At 38.6% G+C, this 19,591-nt stretch overlaps 1 protein-coding gene across 1 annotated transcript in view; it reads left to right on the forward strand.

Annotated features, from left to right (window-relative positions):
- Positions 1-19,591, forward strand: part of LOC150097452 (A disintegrin and metalloproteinase with thrombospondin motifs adt-2-like) — a gene marked incomplete at its 3' end in the record, with an annotated part of 681,635 nt that overhangs the window by 105,600 nt on the left and 556,444 nt on the right. The window contains exon 5 of the mRNA XM_090406923.1: positions 6,959-7,080. Within this exon, the coding sequence (XP_090263049.1) occupies positions 6,959-7,080 (122 nt within the window). The remainder of the gene's footprint in view (positions 1-6,958; positions 7,081-19,591) is intronic.

The following is a 19,591-nucleotide window of genomic DNA, read 5'->3' on the forward strand; positions in this document are numbered from 1 at the left end:
ATGTACATGTACATATTTATACATATTTATATTATACTTTTTCAGAATTTTTCTGACTATTATGCTAGAGGGGGGGGGGGGCATCAAAATCTTTGAGACGTTGCGGTGAGGGCATGATCCAAAAAAGGTTGAGAAACACTGGTCTAGGGAAAGTGGTTGGTCTTTGGTGGAGCAGATAAGAGATGCCAATTTCTTATGTGGTTTGTAACTAGTTTTGAGGTCATATTTTCTTAGGATTTTTGTTAGTTTTAGATGTACCCTGGCTATAAGGAATGATGATAGATTTAGAGTCATCTCTGGTACAAAAGGGGGGGGGGGGAATTGTGGCTAACTGGTTTTAATATTTTTTGGATTTTTTGGGGGTTTTAGCCATTGGCTAAGAAGAACTGAACTCAACCATATCCTTAATAAGGATATGGTTGAGTTCAGTAGTTAGGGCATTGTTATCTGAACTGATTAATTTTGTCCTGTTATATAGGGTTTTAATAATTACATATTGTTGGGAGGGGAGGGTGTGACCTCTGACATGTATCTACCTACACATACAGGTAGATACATGTATCTACCTGTATGTGTAGGATTTCTGTAAACAGAGAAAGCCAGGGATCCATCAGGCTGGCATGTAAGGAGAGTATCTAGGAAAGGGAGACTGTTGTTTTCCTTTTCCAAGGTAAACTGAATCCTGGGGTGTTGATTGTTTAAGTGTGTAAGAAATTGTGGAGTGCATCCAGGCCATTTGGCCAGTAGTGAAGCCAGTCAGTGGGTTTATATGGGGCTGAATTTAAGGCTTTTTCTTCAAAGGTCTCCATAAAGAAGTTGGTGAGGGGGTGAAGAATCCACTGCTGGCCTCTCTATCTGTTTGTAGAATTTTCCTTGCCAAATGAAATAGTCCGAGTTCATAGTGAACTGAAATAGGGATAAGATACTGGAGATAATTTGGCTTGGATCAGGTATAAGGTATCTTTGAGTGGGACATTGGTGAATAAGGAGGAGACATCAAAACTGACCATTATGTCAGTGTGTTGGAGTGAGAGGTTTTCTCTACTGGTTTTAAAGTGGGCTGAGTTTTTATGTGTGAAGGTGTGCAGTATATTGTGTGAGCACTTTAGCTAAATGTTTGGCTAATTTGTATGTGAGGGAATCAGTACCATCCACAGTAGGATTTAATGGTACATTCTGTTTATGGATTTTTGGTAGGCCATATATTCAGGATGCCTAGAGTTAAAATGTTTGTTTGTTAGTCACCTTCCACATGCCAAGAGGTAACCTTCTTAAGAAGCCTATGGAGTGTTCTGATTTGGGAGCTGGTGGGATTATATTCTATAGAATATGATCCACTCCCTATAAAGTACAAATATGAAAGATTATTCCTTGAATCAGCATCAGCTCTGAAAAACCTCCCAAACCTCAAGAGGATATTTAGTGGGTGTTGCTACAAGCCAAGGAGCACAGAGGTTGGTGAGCAGGAGATGTTTAAGCAGTTGAGCTTGGCAAGTGCAAGCTCATAATGATTGTTATGAGAGATTTTAACTCAGCAATATAAGTTGGGAAGAGGAAAATGCATGTAGTAATAAAGGAATGGAATTTCTAGAATTCTTGAGGGACAAATGTCTTAGACAACATGTAATAGAGGGGACAAAGGATTCAAGAGTTTTGGATTTTGTCATAGCATCAGAAGAGCTGATAGTAACTGAGATGACATCTATTCCCCCAGTTGGAGAGTGACCGTGTTGGTTTTTTTTTTACTTGGAAGATTATTATTATTATTACGGGCAACTCCAAGGAGTCCTTAGACTCATCGAGGGAGGCCCTAAACATCATGTCAAGAACAACTATTCAACATTCACACAGTATCTATCATACTTTGCATTGAACTCATTTACAGTCATGGCACCCACAACAGACTCTGGAAGCTTATTCAACTCATTTACCACTCTCCAAGTAAAAATCCTAGCTCTAACGCCCTTGCTAACCACACTCTTGCCCAGTTTCCATGGATGGTCCCTAGTCCTCCCACCACCAGTCCTGTTCTCAAATATATCTTCGGAATTAATCTTATAGAAACCCTTCAGTAATTTGAATGTCTCAATCATACCACCCCTTTTCCGCCTATCGACCAATTTCTGCAACCCACAATTTTTCAACCTATTCTCATAAGGTTCATTCCACAGACCTGCTATCATCTTGGTCACTCGTCTCTGGATCCTCTCCAGTTCCTCCCCATCACGAAGAAACCCTGGTGCCCACAACTGGGCACAGTATTCCAGATGGGGTCTTATCAAGGCTTGATACAGAGGAACAATAACTTGCTTTTCTTTACTCATCAAAGTATTCTTCAGTATCCAAGTGATTTGATGAGTTGATTTAGCCACTTTTGCAATGTGCCCCCTAAACGTCAACTCCCTATCCACCAACACTCCCAAATCCCTGGCTTCGTCAATATCCTGGAGTACAGTTCCACCAATGTGGTATACTGCTGCTAATCTTTTCACCAAAAATTAGATAACTTTATATTTTGCCACATTAAATTGACATCCATTCTCCTTAGCCCAGTCCTCCAAACTATCTAAATCATCCTGCAAAATTTTGATATCCTGTGCATTCACTATTGCTCTACCCAACTTTTCATCATCAGCAAACAAATGAACAGTTTCTCTCAGATTCTTTCTTATATCGTTAATGAACAAATTAAGTAGTAGTGGTACAAGAACAGAACCCTGCAGCATACCACTAGTCACAGGCCATTTTTTGGACTCTACTCCTGATTAAACTACTCTCTGATATCTCTCCATCAACCACCCTCCTATCCATCTCACCAACCCTATATCCCTCCCCATATGCTGCAGTTTACTGATTAGAATTCCATGTGGTATCCTGTCAAAGGCCTTAGCAAGGTCCAGCAGTATCACTATAAACCCATTACCCTTATCCAGTTCAGCCGTCACTGTTTTATAAAACGTAAGCAAGTTACTGAGCATGATCTACCCTTCACAAAACCATGTTTCACAAAACCATACAGTATCCCATTTTCATCTATCCATTCCTGTGTTTTTCTCTTGACTACTTTCTCCAAGACCTTGACAACGACTCCTGATATGCTGATCAGTCAGTAATTTGCAACAGCAGTCTTGGAACCTCCCTTATGCAGTGGAACTATTTCCTGCTCTTTTCACCCCCTCGGGACTAACTCCGACCCAAGACTCAAACAAAATGATCAAGGGTACTGACAATTCTTTAGTCACTTCAACCTACGACCCGAGCCAATATACCATCCAATCCCACAGATGTATTCACATTAAGGTTTTGTAATAGACTATTCACCTCCACTTCATTCACCACAATTCCCGTATAAGCTGTTGGTTCCTTCATTCCTGTAATATCACCACCTGGATGATATACTCTTGCAAAGTGCTTGCTCAGTAATTCCACTATATCAACTGATTCAGTTACCTCCCTACCATCAGTATTCCTTAAAATCATTCTGCCGTATACATTTTTTCTTTTACTTGCAGCATATCGAAAAAACTGTTTGGGATTCTCTTTAGCTTGCATGGCTAATTCCCTTTCATAATCTGCTTTTGCTTTTCTTACCACACTCGTTACCCTTCTGGCACTCGCTTTATACCATTCGTGTGCCTACAGGTCACCTTTCTCCTTAAAAGAAAGACGAATAGACATACAGGAGTATCAAAGAAAAAGGAACGTGTATAGAATTTAAGTCGGGTAATTATAATAGTCTTAGATATCAACTTGGGGAAGTTCCACGGAGAGCAGAATTGGAAGGCATGGATATCTTTAGTGCTTGGGAAAATAGTGAAGGAATATTTGTTAGCAGCAATAGTAAGCTGTATTCCATGAGTGAAGAAGAGGACACAATTTGGTATAAAGTAGATGACAAACAATATCAAACAGGAACTGCAGGTGAAAAAGAGGTTATAGAAGAGATATAAGGAGAGGGGATGGAGAGCAGATGCATGAAGAATATAAGACTTAGGCCAGGAGAGTGACTAGTATGGTGAGGAAGGCAAAACTGGAATATGAGAAGAGATTGGCACTAAGATTCAAAGATAATCCTAGGGAATTTTTTAGCTATGTGGTCAGTAGGAGTAGAAATGATTGTGGAAGAATGACATCAAATCTCCCTCCAGTTAGTGAGCGTGATGATGAAGTGATCACCTGAGTGGTTGCCAGCCATGTGAGAACTTCTGTGAGGAAAAATATATGTGGAACTAAAATGCTGGTGATTATGAGAAGCTCAGGAGAAAGCTTACAGCTATAGCAATGGAATGATGAGTTGAGTGGAAAGAAGTTCAATGCTACTTGGTTTCTATTTAAGAACTATCTAGTATCTAGTAGATAGCAGTGTCTAAATGTATTCCAAGGGTCAGAAGGTTAAATAAGATAAGCATGAAATGGATGATCATAATCAATTTCATGAGGAGTTCAAAGAACAGGCAAGAAGGGTAACTTAATTGTGTAAGGATAGCAAAAGTGCAGCTGAATGTGATATCATTGATAGTTCTGAATGTGACATCATGGATAGAGTGGTGGATGATGATGATGATGAGGAGAGACTATGAGTGAGCAAGAGGTATATGGGGAACTGATCAAACTTGATGTTAATAAGGCTGTCAGACTTGATGATATATTACCATGTATTTTGAAGGAATGTGCCAAGGAGTTGACATCTGCCTTGGCATATTTGTTTAAGTGTTTGAGTTTTTAAGCGTATGAGTTACATTGGATCAAGTTTGAAAAGGAAATGAAGATTGTACTACCACTTCATAAGGGTGGTGATAGAATTCAAGCATAAAATTATAGGCTAATCTGTGTGTCAGGTGTTGTGGTTAGTGTTGGAAAGGCTAGTGAAAACCAGAATTGGGTTGACAACAATGGTATTATCTTTGATGGACAGCACAGATTTGCTAAAGGAGGTCATCTTTTAGTTATTACAGTAAAGTGATAGCTACATTGGCTGTGAGAGAGAGAGAGAGATGGATGCCTAGTGGTATACTTAGTTTGCGAAGGCTTTTGATAGATTACCACATGATAAGTTGACAGTCAAACTAGAGTAGATGGGATTGGATATTAGATACATTGGATTGGAGATTGTCTGTCTGATATTTATCAGTTTATTGTGTATGGGGAAGCAATATCGTGGCAGAGGTAAGTCACTAATGGTGTCCTTCAGGGGTCTGCTTTAGTGCCATTTGCTGTTTATCCTGTAGGTTAATGATATTGGGAAAGATTTGAATGGGGATATTCAGTTATTTGCAGATGATGCAAAGTTGGGAAGTACTATGAGTATGGCAGATGTTGTGGCCTTACAAGAAAACTTGAATAGATCGAGTGAATGGGCATGGGAGTAGAGATTTGCAAAATGTAAAATTTTAAATTTGGAAAATGCAGATGGGATGTAGCATTTACTCTTTGTGATGATGTATTGTTGGAAATAGAGGAAATAAGAGATCTTGGGGTAATGGTGGATAAGGATCCAAAATTAGAGGATATCTTGCCAAATTTGAGAATAATACAACAAATTATGATGATGATGCAAAGGACACTGACTTGTTGAAGCAAGGAGATTCTGGTTCCATTGTTTAAGGCCTTGATTCGGCCACATATGGACTGCTATGCACAGATTTTGTCACCTGGTTTTAAAAGGATGAAAATATATTTGAATGAGTCCAGAGGTGATTGAGTAATGTGGTGTTGTGAATGATAGTATAAAGAAAGTTTAAGAAGATGTAATTTGCAGAGTCTGCTTGATAACAGGAAGAGGAGTGATGTGATAGAGATGTACATGTTGGTAAAGCAGTATTATAGGATTAACATTAAAGAGGTTTTTTTTCATAAACTGGTGGTAGATGAGAGTAGAACAAGAGATTATCCCTGGAAGATGCATAAGGAGGATGTAGGCAGGGAGTGAGAAGCAGATGTTTTGCATGGAGATTTGTGAATGATTGGAATGCATTGACACCACACTCTCAGGTGTCTTCATTGATTTTAAATTTATTTAACGCATGGTATGATGAGCTGTCTATATGGCAAAGAGATCTGCACTGAGTCTTTGACTCCATGAGGGTCATCAGATAATAATAATATCTTTTGATCAGTTCCCACACAGCATTTATCTTGGTTCCACTTAATACCTCATTCCATACTATAGCTTCAGTCTCTCTCCTAAGCTTTTCACAGTCACCAGCCTTTTAATTTTTCATATGTCCTTTCCTAACTGAAGTCTTCATATGGCCAGCCACCTGCCAGATAATCACTTCATGATTACTCTCACCTACTGGAAGGAAGTGTGAAACCCAGTAACAGTTGCATTCTCTGGTGAAATGATCAGATGTAAAACTCTGTATCCTCATGTGTCCTTTACCTACTACCTAAGATGGTTGTTTCTCAAGAACTTAAGAAATTCATTTTCCTTATTCCCAAATTCTAGCTTTTCATTCAAATCTATACTGATTTAGCCGGAGATGACACACACACCAGGTATAACTTGCTGATCTCTTATTACTTTATCATTAAATCCATTGCATTATGATGAATTAGCCTGAATTAGCCTCAGAAGGCACATACACAAGGTATAACTTGCTGATCTCTTATTATGTGAGTTGAACCATTAAACCTCTAACATGATCTCTTATTACCTTTTCATTAAATCCAATGCATTAGAATACATATTGCTATAATATCTTTGAATATACACACATTTTTTTGTAATCACCAGCATTAATGTAACTTTTTTTTTAAAGAAAGTTATAGATTATGTTAAATTGGAATAAATATGCTAACTTTCATGAGTATCTATCATTATAAATTTATCATGAGTTGAATTATAATATATTTCATTTGGTGCATTTGCATCTAATAAAATTATGTATTTTACCAGAGGTAGCAATGTATTGATATAGTTTTTTTTTTGTTTGTTTGTTTTTTTTTTTAAATTTAGGACTTGCTGCCATCTGATAATATTGATACATATTTAACCAACTTTTGTATATGGCAACATAGCAAAAAACAGTATAAAAAAGGTTCAAATCACCGGTGGGATCATGCTTTGCTTCTTTCTGGGTAAGTGTCCTAATTATTATTATTATTATTATTATTACAGGCAACTCCAGGGAGTCCTTAGACTCATCGAGGGAGGCCCCAAACCATGTTCATCACAACTATTCAACATTCACACAGTATCTATCATACCTTGCCTTAAACTCATTCACTGTCACAGCACCCACTAGAGACTCTGGCAGCTTATTCCACTAATTCACCACTCTAAAAGTAAAGAACCCCTAACACCCTTACTAACCACACTCTTGCCCAGCTTCCATGGATGTCCCCTAGTCCTCCCACCACCACCAGCCCTGTTCTCAAAAATATCTTCTGAATTAATTTTATAGAAACCCTTCAGTAATTTGAATGTCTCAATCATATCTCCCCTCCTCCGCCTATCAACCAATTTCTGCAACCCATAATTCCTCAACCTATTCTCATAAGGTTCATTCCACAAACCTGTTATCATCTTGGTCACTCGCCTCTGGATCCTCGCAGCCTCCTCCCCATCAAGAAGAAACCTAGGTGACCAAATCTGGCACAGTAGTCGAGATGGGGGCTTATCAAGGCTCGATACAGAGGAACAATAACATGCTTGTCTCTGCTCGTCAACTTATTCTTCAGCAACCAAGTGATTTGATGAGTTGATTTGGCCACTTTTGCAATGTGCCCCCTAAACTTCAACTCCTTATCCACCAACACACCAAAATTTCTTGCCTCATCAATTTCCTGGAGTACAGTTCCACCAATGTAGTAAACTGCTGCTAATCTTTTCACCCCAAAATGTATAACCTTACATTTTGCCACATTAAATTGACATCTATTCTCCTTAGCCCAGACCTCCAATCTATCCAAATCATCCTGCAAAATTTTGACATCATCTGCATTCACTATTGCCCTACCCAACTTTGCATCATCTGTGAACAAATGAACTGTTCCTCTCAGATCTTTTCCTAGATCATTAATGAACAAATTAAACAGCAGTGGTCCAAGAACAGATCCTTGTGGCACACCACTAGTCACAGGCCGTCTTTTGGACTCTACTCCCGAATAAACCACTCTCTGATATCTCTCTGTCAACTACACTCCTATCCATCTCACCAACCCTATATCCATTCCCATATACTGCATTTTACTGATTAGAATTCCATGTGGTATCCTGTCAAAGGCCTTAGCAAGGTCCAGTAGAATCACTGTAAACCCATTACCTTTATCCACTTCAGCCGTCACTGTGTTATAATATGTGAGCAAGTTACTGAGGCATGACCTACCCTTCACAAAACCATGCTGTCCCCAATACAGTATCCCATTTTCATCTGTCGAATCTTGTATTTTCCTCTTGACTATTTTCTCCAAGACCTTGATAACGATTCCTGTTATGATGATTGGCCGGTAATTTTCAACAGCAGCCTTGGAACCACCTTTATGCAGCGGAAGTATTTTCCCCTCTTTCCCCCCCTTGGGACTGACCCAGACCCAAGGCTCAAATTAAACAAATGGTCAAGGGCACTGACAATTCTTTAGCCACTTCACGTACGACACGAGCTGGTATACCATCCAATCCCACAGATGTATTGACATTGATTATGCAATAGACTACTCACCTCCACTTCATTCACCACAATTCCCATATTATCTACTGGTTCATTCGTTTCTGCAATGTCACCACCTGGATGATATATTCTTGCAAAGTGCTCACTCAGTAATTCCACTATATCGACTGATTCAGTTACCTTCCTACCTTCAGCATTTTTTAAAATCATTTTGCCATGAACATTTTTCCTTTTACTTGCAACATATTGAAAAAATTGTTTGGGATTCTCTTTAGCCTGCATGGCCAATATTCTTTCATAATCTGCTTTTGCTTTTCTTACCTCCCTTGTTACCTTTCTGGCCTGAGCTTTATACTGTTCCTGCACATGCTGGTCACCTTTCTCCTTAAATTACCTCCACAATTGTTTCTTTTTTTGCAGCTCAAGCTTAATAGTGTTATTCATCCATTTAACCCGTACTTGATTTATTATTCGGACTCTTGGTATACAGTCAACCATTGCCTCCTGCAAACACTTCTTAACCACCTCCCATGCACTATCAACATCCAGCCCTTGCAGTTTTACCTGCCATGGCACTGAGCCAAGCACACTCCTAAGCTTGTCATACTTACCAGCCCGGTAATTCCACATGTACCCTGTCTTAATTGTAAATTCCACTCCTTTAGCCACCTCCCAAGTCATGACCTTATGATCACTCTCACCAACTGGTGGCAACATGGTCATGTTCGTTACAGCCACATTCTCAGATGCAGTTACTAGGTCAAGCACTCTCTGCCCCTAGTATTTTCCATTACATGCTGTCGCAGATAGTTGTCCTTTAATAACCGCATAAAATCCAATTCCTTCCTCCCATGTGCCCTCTCCTATTTCAAGTCAATGTTACCATAATTGAAATCACCCATAATAATTACCCTCCTTCCACTCATTTCTTCTATTTGCCTATGCATACTATCCCTGCCATCTATTCCATCACCTGGTCTATAGCAGCACCCAATTGTATATTTTGTTCTGTTAGCCTCTATCTCACACCGAATAGCCTAAAATGTGCTCTTTTCTCTATCCTGCAGTTCATCTTCTATACTCCTTGGCTGCAACTCATCGGCTATCATCAATAACACTCCTCCCCCCTTTTTATTCTCCCTGTCACTCCTGAACACACTATACCCATCACATTCAATCCCACTAGCTTTATCATCTTCTGTCAGCCATGTTTCACTAATACCAGCAACCTGTGGCCTGGAAGTGCCAACCAGGTCCAAAAACTCCTCCTCCTTGTTCCTAATACTCTTGGCATTAGTGTACATGAAGTGCAGAAGCCCATTAGTCCCATCCCTACTTTGATGCCTTATACTAACTATTCCATTCTGATTTGTTGTCCTTCATACTCACTCGGGCATATTATACTCATTCATACACTCAACTGCCTCCCTAAAGTCTGCATATCTACTTCCCCCCTTAATAAATCTAGTTTTCCTGAGTCTGTACATCCACTTCCAGTTCATTCATCAACACTTTTTCAAACCTCCGTACACCAAATCCATTCAAATGTAAACCATCCATCTTATATAAATCCTTTCACCCATCGAACTCACTCCACACATCCACATATTCCACACCACTCTCCATGCATAACCCATGCATAAAGTCATTGGCAATTATGGCTCTCCTTCTAAACACTTCACTGTCATACCGTGGCAAAATACTCACCATCCTAACTCTCTCTCTCTTCTATTTTGCTACCTCAAGTAATTCCCTCACATCCTCTATCATTTCCATTTTGTCTTCTTTCAAATTATTTTCCCGCCACGACTATCATTTCTTTCACCCTCTGTTTTTGCGCTCTAATAGACTCTAATAATAGATTTAGTTTAATCCTTTATCCCAGTGAGAGCAAACAAAGTTTGCGCCTGAAAATATCTTCAGGACTAAATATAGTGTTGTACTATCTTATCCAGTAAGTAGTGCAACACCAAGGCAACTCGTGGCAAAGGTGGAGCAAGCTACCAGGCACTTCTAACCCAGTATCTCCCATAATGCAAAACACATTTCCTATGTGGATATGTATACTGTTATGCATTAAAGGGATTGGCCATCTACCCAGACTAGTTTCGACTGATGGCCAATCAGTAGATGGCCAATCCCTTTAATGCATAACAGTATACATATCCACATAGGAAATGTGTTTTGCATTATGGGAGATACTGGGTTAGAAGTGCCTGGTAGCTTGCTCCACCTTTGCCACGAGTTGCCTTGGTGTTGCACTACTTACTGGATAAGATAGTACAACACTATATTTAGTCCTGAAGATATTTTCAGGCGCAAACTTTGTTTGCTCTCACTGGGATAAAGGATTAAACTAAATCTATTATAGTCTAACCTAGTGATAAATAAATTTTCAACATCTAATAGACTCGTTGATGTCCTTTATGTTTTCACCCGGTTGGTACGATTTCGTCAAACTCTCAACTATTACACCTCTTAATAATGAATCTCCATACAGCACTCACTTATTCATTTTATTTACGTTTACGAACATTCTCTTATTTTTCGTATCAGACTTTCGCCGTTTATTAGTTGGTACGTTCAGTACACATTTTTGCATACACTCCAGTTGTCGCTTTGCTCTATGTATCACTCCGCTCAACCATGCGATTTCACTACTTGCATCTATCTCACCATTTTCATTATCATTTAAATCATCCATTCGTTCTGTATTTCTACCTTCATTTATACTTTCAATGTCGCTCTCACACCTATCTGGTACTACCTCGCAATTTCTTATCACATCACTATTTTCTATATTCCGACTTTCTTTAACGCTATCACTCTCACCACCTGAAACTCGCTTTAGATTCTCATTCTCCTTACACTTTCTGCACATATTTACTCCACTATCACCATCTAACCAGACTCCAACCGCTCTTTGCAAAAGCATGCATCTCACAGACAGAACATTGCATAAACTCTTTTATATCAAAATTCTTAAACAAACATGGCGACCTGGCCGCCATTTTTTTTAATCGGTGCCATGTGGATGCTATCTTATCTTAAAAATAATAATTAAAATAACACAGAAAACACAAAAATCACACAGACACACTAAGATACGAAAAGCAAACAATACTACATAAAATTCTAGTAAAATTGCCACTGATAACATAAAATACTACTGATCTTTTCAGGAGCTCTCAACAGGCCAATGATCATATCAGTGCGATACCTACCAAAGAATACCAAATAATTAAATTGGTTTTGAAATGCTTAAAAACTGCCATATTTCATATAAATGATAAAGCTTTTGGCAGAATATGAAGAGAGTTACGTGCCTTAGAGCTTGAAAATATTTAAAATAATTATAATACCAGATATAAACTTATGTAATATATTTTATTATCACAGCCTAAGTTTCATAGCACTTCAGCATCTTCAGCACAAGACCATATAATGGCAGTTGAACATTAACAGACAATTCCAAAAAAGTGCCACCTAAGTAGCTAATGTAAGAAAACTAAAAAGGTTAGTAAATTTCCTAATTTATTTAAAAAAAACAAAAACATATATATTTAGACAAAATAAAGTTAGGAAAGATTAGCTGATTTAAAAAGTACTGTCCCCCACAAAGGGGATTGACATAGACCATCGAACCTTTAAATTAGGTGAGTGAAGTAAAGTTTCACGTTTCTTTATAAAGCGTTTCATGAGGAACCAACTTTTATGAAGAACTCTTGTCTTGTTCCAATGAACTCTCTCTAGTGATAGCATGCTCTGCAAGTCCATACTGTTCAAGCTCAAAGTATTGAATATAAGATGTGTTCTATTTTACAGGCCTTTTGAGAGGAAACTGAATTAGCCAGTCGTGTAGTTTTTTCTAACATATTCAGGTTTTTACTAAAATTGCAATTGCAGGAAAGCAGCAAGGGGCCTAAATGGATGCTGCAGTTTCCTTATACCAATGCCAGAAGTATTAGGAACGAGGGAAGAGTTTTTGGCTAGTGCAATCCCGCTAAACGTTATGGGCATTAGCAAGACTTGCTAACAGCAGATGATATAGTTACAGGGATAGAATGTGAAGGGTTTAGTATTTTCAGGGAAGATAGAGAAGATAGGATGGGTGGGGGGCTGCTGTTGGTGGCAGATGAATTGCAGCCAAAATGAATAGAAGATAGGTGGGAGAGGACAGCTGTTCATTTGCAGCAGCCTGATGTGAGATCAAAGTCAATAATACAAAATACATGGTTGGGGATTCTAGACATGATTGGGAAGCCATGTATCAGTAAATTAGTATAATCAGTGCAAGTCAAGTAATTATTTTGGGTGACTTCAACTGTGGAGATATAAATTGGAAGGAAGAGAGATCACATGGTAGGAAGGAAATTTAATTTATACACCTACTGAGAGGTAATTACATGAGGCAGCATGTGATGGAGATCAGGACTTGAGGTGAAGTATTAGGCCAGGTCATAGGATCAGAAGAGTTATCAGTAACTAAATGGCCACATTGCCCCTGATGGGAAAGTGAGCATGCAGTTTTCACTTTGGGGATTGTAAAAAATGAGAATTATTCTGTCAGGAAGTGGTGTATATATATATATATATATTAGAACTATAAGGCAGGTCATTATGACAAGTTTAGGAGGAAGCAAAGCTGTGCCATGGCATAAAATTCTGCAAGGGTAGGATGTTAGTAGTGCTTGGCAGATACCATATTTAATCGAATATAACTCGCACTGTTTTCCCCAAAATTAAAGTTAAAAAATGTGGAGGCTTTGGAAGGCTGTGACATTAATGATTTTGAAAGCATATGGTGTGAGGTGGAGGTGGGCAAGACAGGATATTTAGTGGGGTGTTGCTACAGACCAAGGAGCACAGAGGATGGGGACCAGGAGATGTTGAGACAGTTGAGCATGGCAAGTGCAAGAAGAATGATTGTTATGGGAGATTTTAACTACAGCAGTATAGATTGGGGAAATGAAGATTCGTGTAACAATAAGGGAATGGAATTTCTAGAATTCTTGAGGGACAAATGTCTTAGGCAACATGTAACAGAGGGAACAAGAGGTTCAAGAGTTTTGGATTTGGTTATAGCATCAGAAGAGCTGATAATAACTGAGATGGCATCTCTGCCACCAGTTGGAGAGAGTGACCATATGGTTTTGACTTGGAAAAGGAATAGACATGCAGGAGTATCAAAGAGATGGGAACGTATGTCGAATTATAAAGCAGGTGATTATAATAGTCTTAGATGTCAACTTGGGGAAGTTTCGTGGAGGGAGGAATTGGAAGGCTGAGATATCATTAGTGCTTGGGAAATTGTAAAGGCATATTTCTTAGCAGCAATAGTAAGCTGTATTCCACAAGTGAAGAAGAGGAAAAAATTTGATGTAAAGTGGATGACAAACAATATTAAACAGGAGCTGCATGTGAAAAAGAGGCTATGGAAGAGATATATACGGAGACAGGTGAAGAGCAGATGCATGAAGAATATAAGACACAGGCCAGAAGAGTGACTAGTATGGTAAGGAAGACGAAACTGGAATATAAGAAAAGATTGACCCTTAGATCCAAGGAAAATCCTAGGGAATTTTTTAGCTGTGTGGCCAGTAGGAAGAGAAATGACTGTGGAAGAATGACATTGTGGGATAAAAATGGGAATAGAGTGACTGATGCAGATGATATAGTGGAATTGTTCAATGAACACTTTATTGGAGTATTTCATCCTGGAGGAGTCAATTTGAATACTAGAAGGATAGAGCAGGATCGAGGTTTAGAGGTGCAGGAGGAGAGTGTGTTCCACATACTGAGTACTCTGGATGTTAGTAAACCTGTGAGATTGGATGGTATTTCGCCATGAGTTTTGAGGGAATGCGCTAAGGAACTGACAGTGCCCATGACCTGGCTTTTCAATTAAAGTCTGGCTGCTGGAAAGGTGCCCATGGAATGGATGGAAGGTAAGATAGTGCCATTGCATAAGGGCAGTAGCAGACTGGAAGTATCTAATTATAGGCCAGTTTGTGTGTGTGATCAGTAGTTAGTAAGATCTTGGAGAAAGTAGTGAGGGACCATATACAGCATTGGGCAGATGAGGGTAATGTTATCAGTTAGAGTCAGCATTGATTTGTGAAGGGGCACTCTTATTTTAGCAATATGCTAGCCTTTTATGATAAAATTACAAGAGCATTAGATGAGGGAAAGGCATATACTGCCATTTTCCTAGACTTAGCAAAGGCATTTGACAGGGTGCCACATGATAAGCTTATATTCAAGTTGTAGCACATGGGTCTGGATGTCAGATTGGTCAACTTGATTCAGGATTGGCTGTCCGATAGATATCAGAGAGTTGTGTTTGGTGGAGCAATATCAAAGAGGCAGAAGGTTACAAGTGGGGTTCCACAGGACTCAGTACTGGGACCTATATTGTTTAACCTTTATATCAATGACATTGTCCGTGGATTGCAAGGGGATATTCGGTTGTTGGTGGATGATGCGAAGCTGGGAAATGTTATTAATAATAGTGCAGATGTGGTAGCCCTGCAAGAGGATTTGAGTAAGCTAGATTGATGGGCAAATGAATAGGGGTGTCGGTTTAATGCAGCAAAATGTAAGGTCTTGAGGTTTGGAATACATCAATGGGATGCTGCATACTCTATGGGAGGAGTTAAACTGGAGGAAGTAGGAGAGACGAGATCTGGGTTTGATGATTGATAGAACCTGAAATTTAGGGGACATATTGCAAAGGCAGTGAAGATAACGCAGAGGATTGCTGCAATAATGAGAAGAGTACTGACCTGCAGAGATAAAATTGTTATCATTCTGTTGTATAAGACTCTGATCAGACTACACTTAGACTATTGTTCTCAGATCTGGTCCCCAGGATTTGAAGGGGATAAATTAACTGTGGAAAGGGTACTAAGGCGGATAACAATGATGGTGTCGGGACTGTACAATGTTAGTTATGAGGATCGGCTGAGGGAGTGTGGACTGCTGAGTTTGGTGGATAGAAGAAGGTGGGGTGATATGATTGAGACTTTTAAACTGTTGAGAAGTGGTTACAGGGTTGACACTGGGGAGTTCTTTTGCTTGGTTGAACAGCGGGAAGGAGTCATGACAAGGGGTCATCCCTGGAAGTTATGAAAGGAAACTGTGAGAAAGAGGGTGAGGAGTGGTTTCTTTGCATGGAGAGTGGTTGAACCATGGAATGCATTGCCTGATGGAGTGGTGAGAGCAAGAACGGTCAATGCATTTAAGGAGTGGTATGATAGACTTTGTGTTTCCTAGGAGGGACCTCTCTCGATGAGTCTTGATAGACTTGTGTTTCTTTGAAAGGACCTTCCACCATGAGTCTTTTGACTCCATGGAGGCCTGAATAATAATAATAATAATATTGTGGTGCAAGATATATGTGGGGATTTTTAGAAACTAAAGTTTTTCAGGTAAAAACTAAATCAATGTTTATAATTAAATCCTCAGCATTCAATAATTTATAATTGCACACATTATTTATGAAATGAATGCATTTAAATTGTAATTATCAAAGTTATTTACGCAATCGGCTGCTTACCTACATCATGCGATATATTTGAATCTTTACGACAGTGGTTCTATAATTAACTTAAAACACACAGTTTAATTCTTGCTTGTCCTTTTATCATTTTGGAATCATAAGGGGCCTCTACTCCTGAATAAACAATTGAATAAGTATTTCAAGCAAAAATTACGAGTAATTTACAAGCCTTGAGGTACATGATGAACAATCCTTCACGAATGACTAATGAGAAGTGAAAGCAAAGCGCGAAACGGATGCAGTCGAACAAACACTTATTTCATCTAACTGAAAATTTGGACAAATTTTTGGATAATAGTTTTTAGTTAGATATCTGTGTTTGGCAGTACAACATATGGTTTTGCTTGAGTCTATACAGCATAGTTTCTGTGGGTGGGGACATGTGATTCATTAGTGCCCTTTTTATCCCAGTTTCTCTAATTGAACTGTTTCTTGACAAATATATTACACAGACTGCAAATGTCTCTGTACCTTGTTCAGTGATACAATAAAACCACTTGTTTTTCTTGTTTCTGCAGTATAGTGGCTATTGGGGAGGGCATGTTATTTACCATGGTGAACATGTTACTATCGCCCCAATGTGAACGTGTTTACATTGGGGCGATATTTTGTGTGCGAGGTATGTGCGAAACTTTTTAATTTCTTTTTTCATAAAGTAAAATCAGGGGTGCTAGTTATATGCGAGGGTGAGTTAAAATCGAGTAAATACAGCAGTTAAGGGGAAGCTATATTATATTGTATACCTAAGGTAAGGAGGGTTAATAAGGTAGGTGGTTAACGGATCAATAATATAATTAAGCAAGTGCTTCAGAGAAAGAAAATGCTGTTGAGGGTATATGACGAAAATGATGAACAGCAAACTCATCAGCAGTACAAGAATTAGGCAAGAAAGGTTACCAGTTTAATAAGAAAAGCAAAATCAGATTCGAGAAGAAACTAGCTGAACAGACAAGAGGAAATTCCAAAGCTTCATTTTGGTATGTGGCTATTAACAGGAAGAATAACATTAATGAGTGCTAATGGTCAAGAGGTTACAGAAGCAGATAAAATAGCTGTGTTATTATGGAATGACCACTTTGCAAGTGTATATCATCTAAATAAAATTAATGCTGTGACATGTGGCAGAGACTAGGAAGAGAGAAGAATGAATTGGATATTCTTAGGATATTACAGAATCTTGTAAATACAGCTGTGGGATTAGATGGAATATCACCTTGTGTTTTGAAGAAATGTGCAAGGGAACCAGCAATGCCTTTGACTTGGCACTTGAACTCTCAGCTCTGGTAGAGTTCCAAGACAGTGGAAAGAGAGCCAAATAATTTCTTTGCATAATGAAGATTCTAAGACTGCAGTAGCAGATTATATGAGGGTGGTTTGAAAAGTTCTCACCCTCAACCATAGATGGCAAAACTGTCAGCAAGATTTTTTTTTATATAAGTTGGTACATCTGTCATAAGCATCCATGTGAAATTGCAACTCATTCTATCAAGTAGTTTGTTTTATACAGCGCTGTCTGAAGCAAAAGTGTTGTCTGTATCCCTTGAAATGGATAAAATTGAATACCGTGCGGTTATAAAATTCTTTGTAAAAGAAGGTTTAATGCCAAAAGAAATTCATTCGAAGTTCATAAAAGTTTATGGGCACTCTTCTCCTTCATTTTCGACAATTAAGAAATGGGCTGCCAAGTTTAAAAGTGGCCGCACCAGCCTTGAAGTGATCCACGTGAAGGACTTCCAAAAAGTGTAACAACACCAGAAATCATTGATCAAGTGCACGATATGATATTGGATGACCAGTGAGTCAAAGTGCATGAAATTGTTGAGACTACAGGCATTTCAAAAGAATGTGTAGGATATATTTTGCATAAAGAATTTCAAACGAAAGAGCTCTGTGCAAGATGGGTGCAGTACTTGCTCACAGCAGTTCGAAAACGCACTTGCATAAAAATCTCTGAACAGTGTTTGGAGTGTTTTAACAAGAATAAAACTGATTTTGTGCGTCGATTTATTACTATGGATGAGACTTGGATTCACCATTACACACCAGAATCCAAACAACAGCCAAAACAGTGGACAGAATCCAGTTGTTCAGCACCAAAGAAGAAAAAGTCTGTTCCATCAGCAAGAAAGGTCATGGCATCAGTGTTTTGGGATGCTAAAGGCATTTTGTTTATTAATTATCTTGAAAAGGGGTAAAACAATAACCAGGAATATTATTCTGATCTTTTAACCAGACTAGATGAAAAAATTCGTGAGAAAAGACCTGGTTTGCAATAGCAAAAAATCATCTTTTATCAGGACAATGCACCTACCCACAAAGGCATTTTGGCAATGGGAAAATTAAGGGATCTGCACTATGAATTATTGGAACTTCCATCCTATTCCCCAGAATTGGCTCCCTCTGACTTCTATCGCTTCCAAAAACTAAAAGTCTTCATCACTGCTCAGCGTTTCTCTTCGAATCAAGAGGTGATTGCAGCTGTACAGGGGTATTTTACAGATCTTACTGAGAACCACTACAGGGATGGGTTAATGGCACTGGAGCATCGCTGGAATAAATGTATTAGTCTTAAGGGAGATTATATTTAAAAATAAAAATTATTTTGAAATCATAGATTTGTTTTTTCATTTTTAGGCCGAGAACTTTTTGAACCACCCTCATAGAGCTAATCCATATCTCAGAAGTGGTGGTAAAAATACTCAAAAAATTGGTCAAAAAGAAAATTCAAGAATGAGTGGATAAGAATATGATACTGATTATGAAGCAAAGCAGCTGTGTGAAGGATCGTCATGCCTTAGTATTTTGCTAACTTTTTATAATAGAGTGACAGCTGAGTTGGATAGAGGAAATAGCTACATTATGATTCTGCTGAATTTTGCAGCCATTTGACAGAATATCAGATTTAACTTTGTATGCAAATTAGAACAAATGGCGATGGATATGACCCTGGTTATATGGATGAGAGGATGGCTGCTGGACAGCTATCAAAAAGTGATACATGGAGGAGAAGAATCCAAAGCTAGTGACTAGTGGCGTTCTACAAGGTTCAATGCTAGGACCACTACTGTTTAATTTGTACCTAAATAATATAGGAAGTAACCTGAAATTAAATATTGAGTTATTTGCTGATGATGCAAAATTAGAGCAAATAGTGAATCAGGGTGATGAGGAGAACTTGCAGGACGATTGAAATAGGCTGTCAGTATAGTATGGGGAAAAGATAATGGGTGTCAGTTTAATGTAGAGAAATGTAAAGTTATGAATTTTGGAATAAATTGATTACAAGCTGTGTACTACAGTGATGGAAGTGTACTCCAGGAAATAGATGAAGCTAGGGATTTAGGGTGGTGTAGACAGAGAGATGAAGTTTAGAGGAAATATTGCTAAGGTTGCTAAGATTACTTGGCTATTGAAGATC

The sequence above is a fragment of the Typopeltis vanoorti genome, chromosome 17 (genome assembly GCF_054136105.1).
Source record: "Typopeltis vanoorti isolate ZY-2024b chromosome 17, IOZ_Tvanoo_1.0, whole genome shotgun sequence".
Classification (NCBI taxonomy): domain Eukaryota; kingdom Metazoa; phylum Arthropoda; class Arachnida; order Uropygi; family Thelyphonidae; genus Typopeltis; species Typopeltis vanoorti.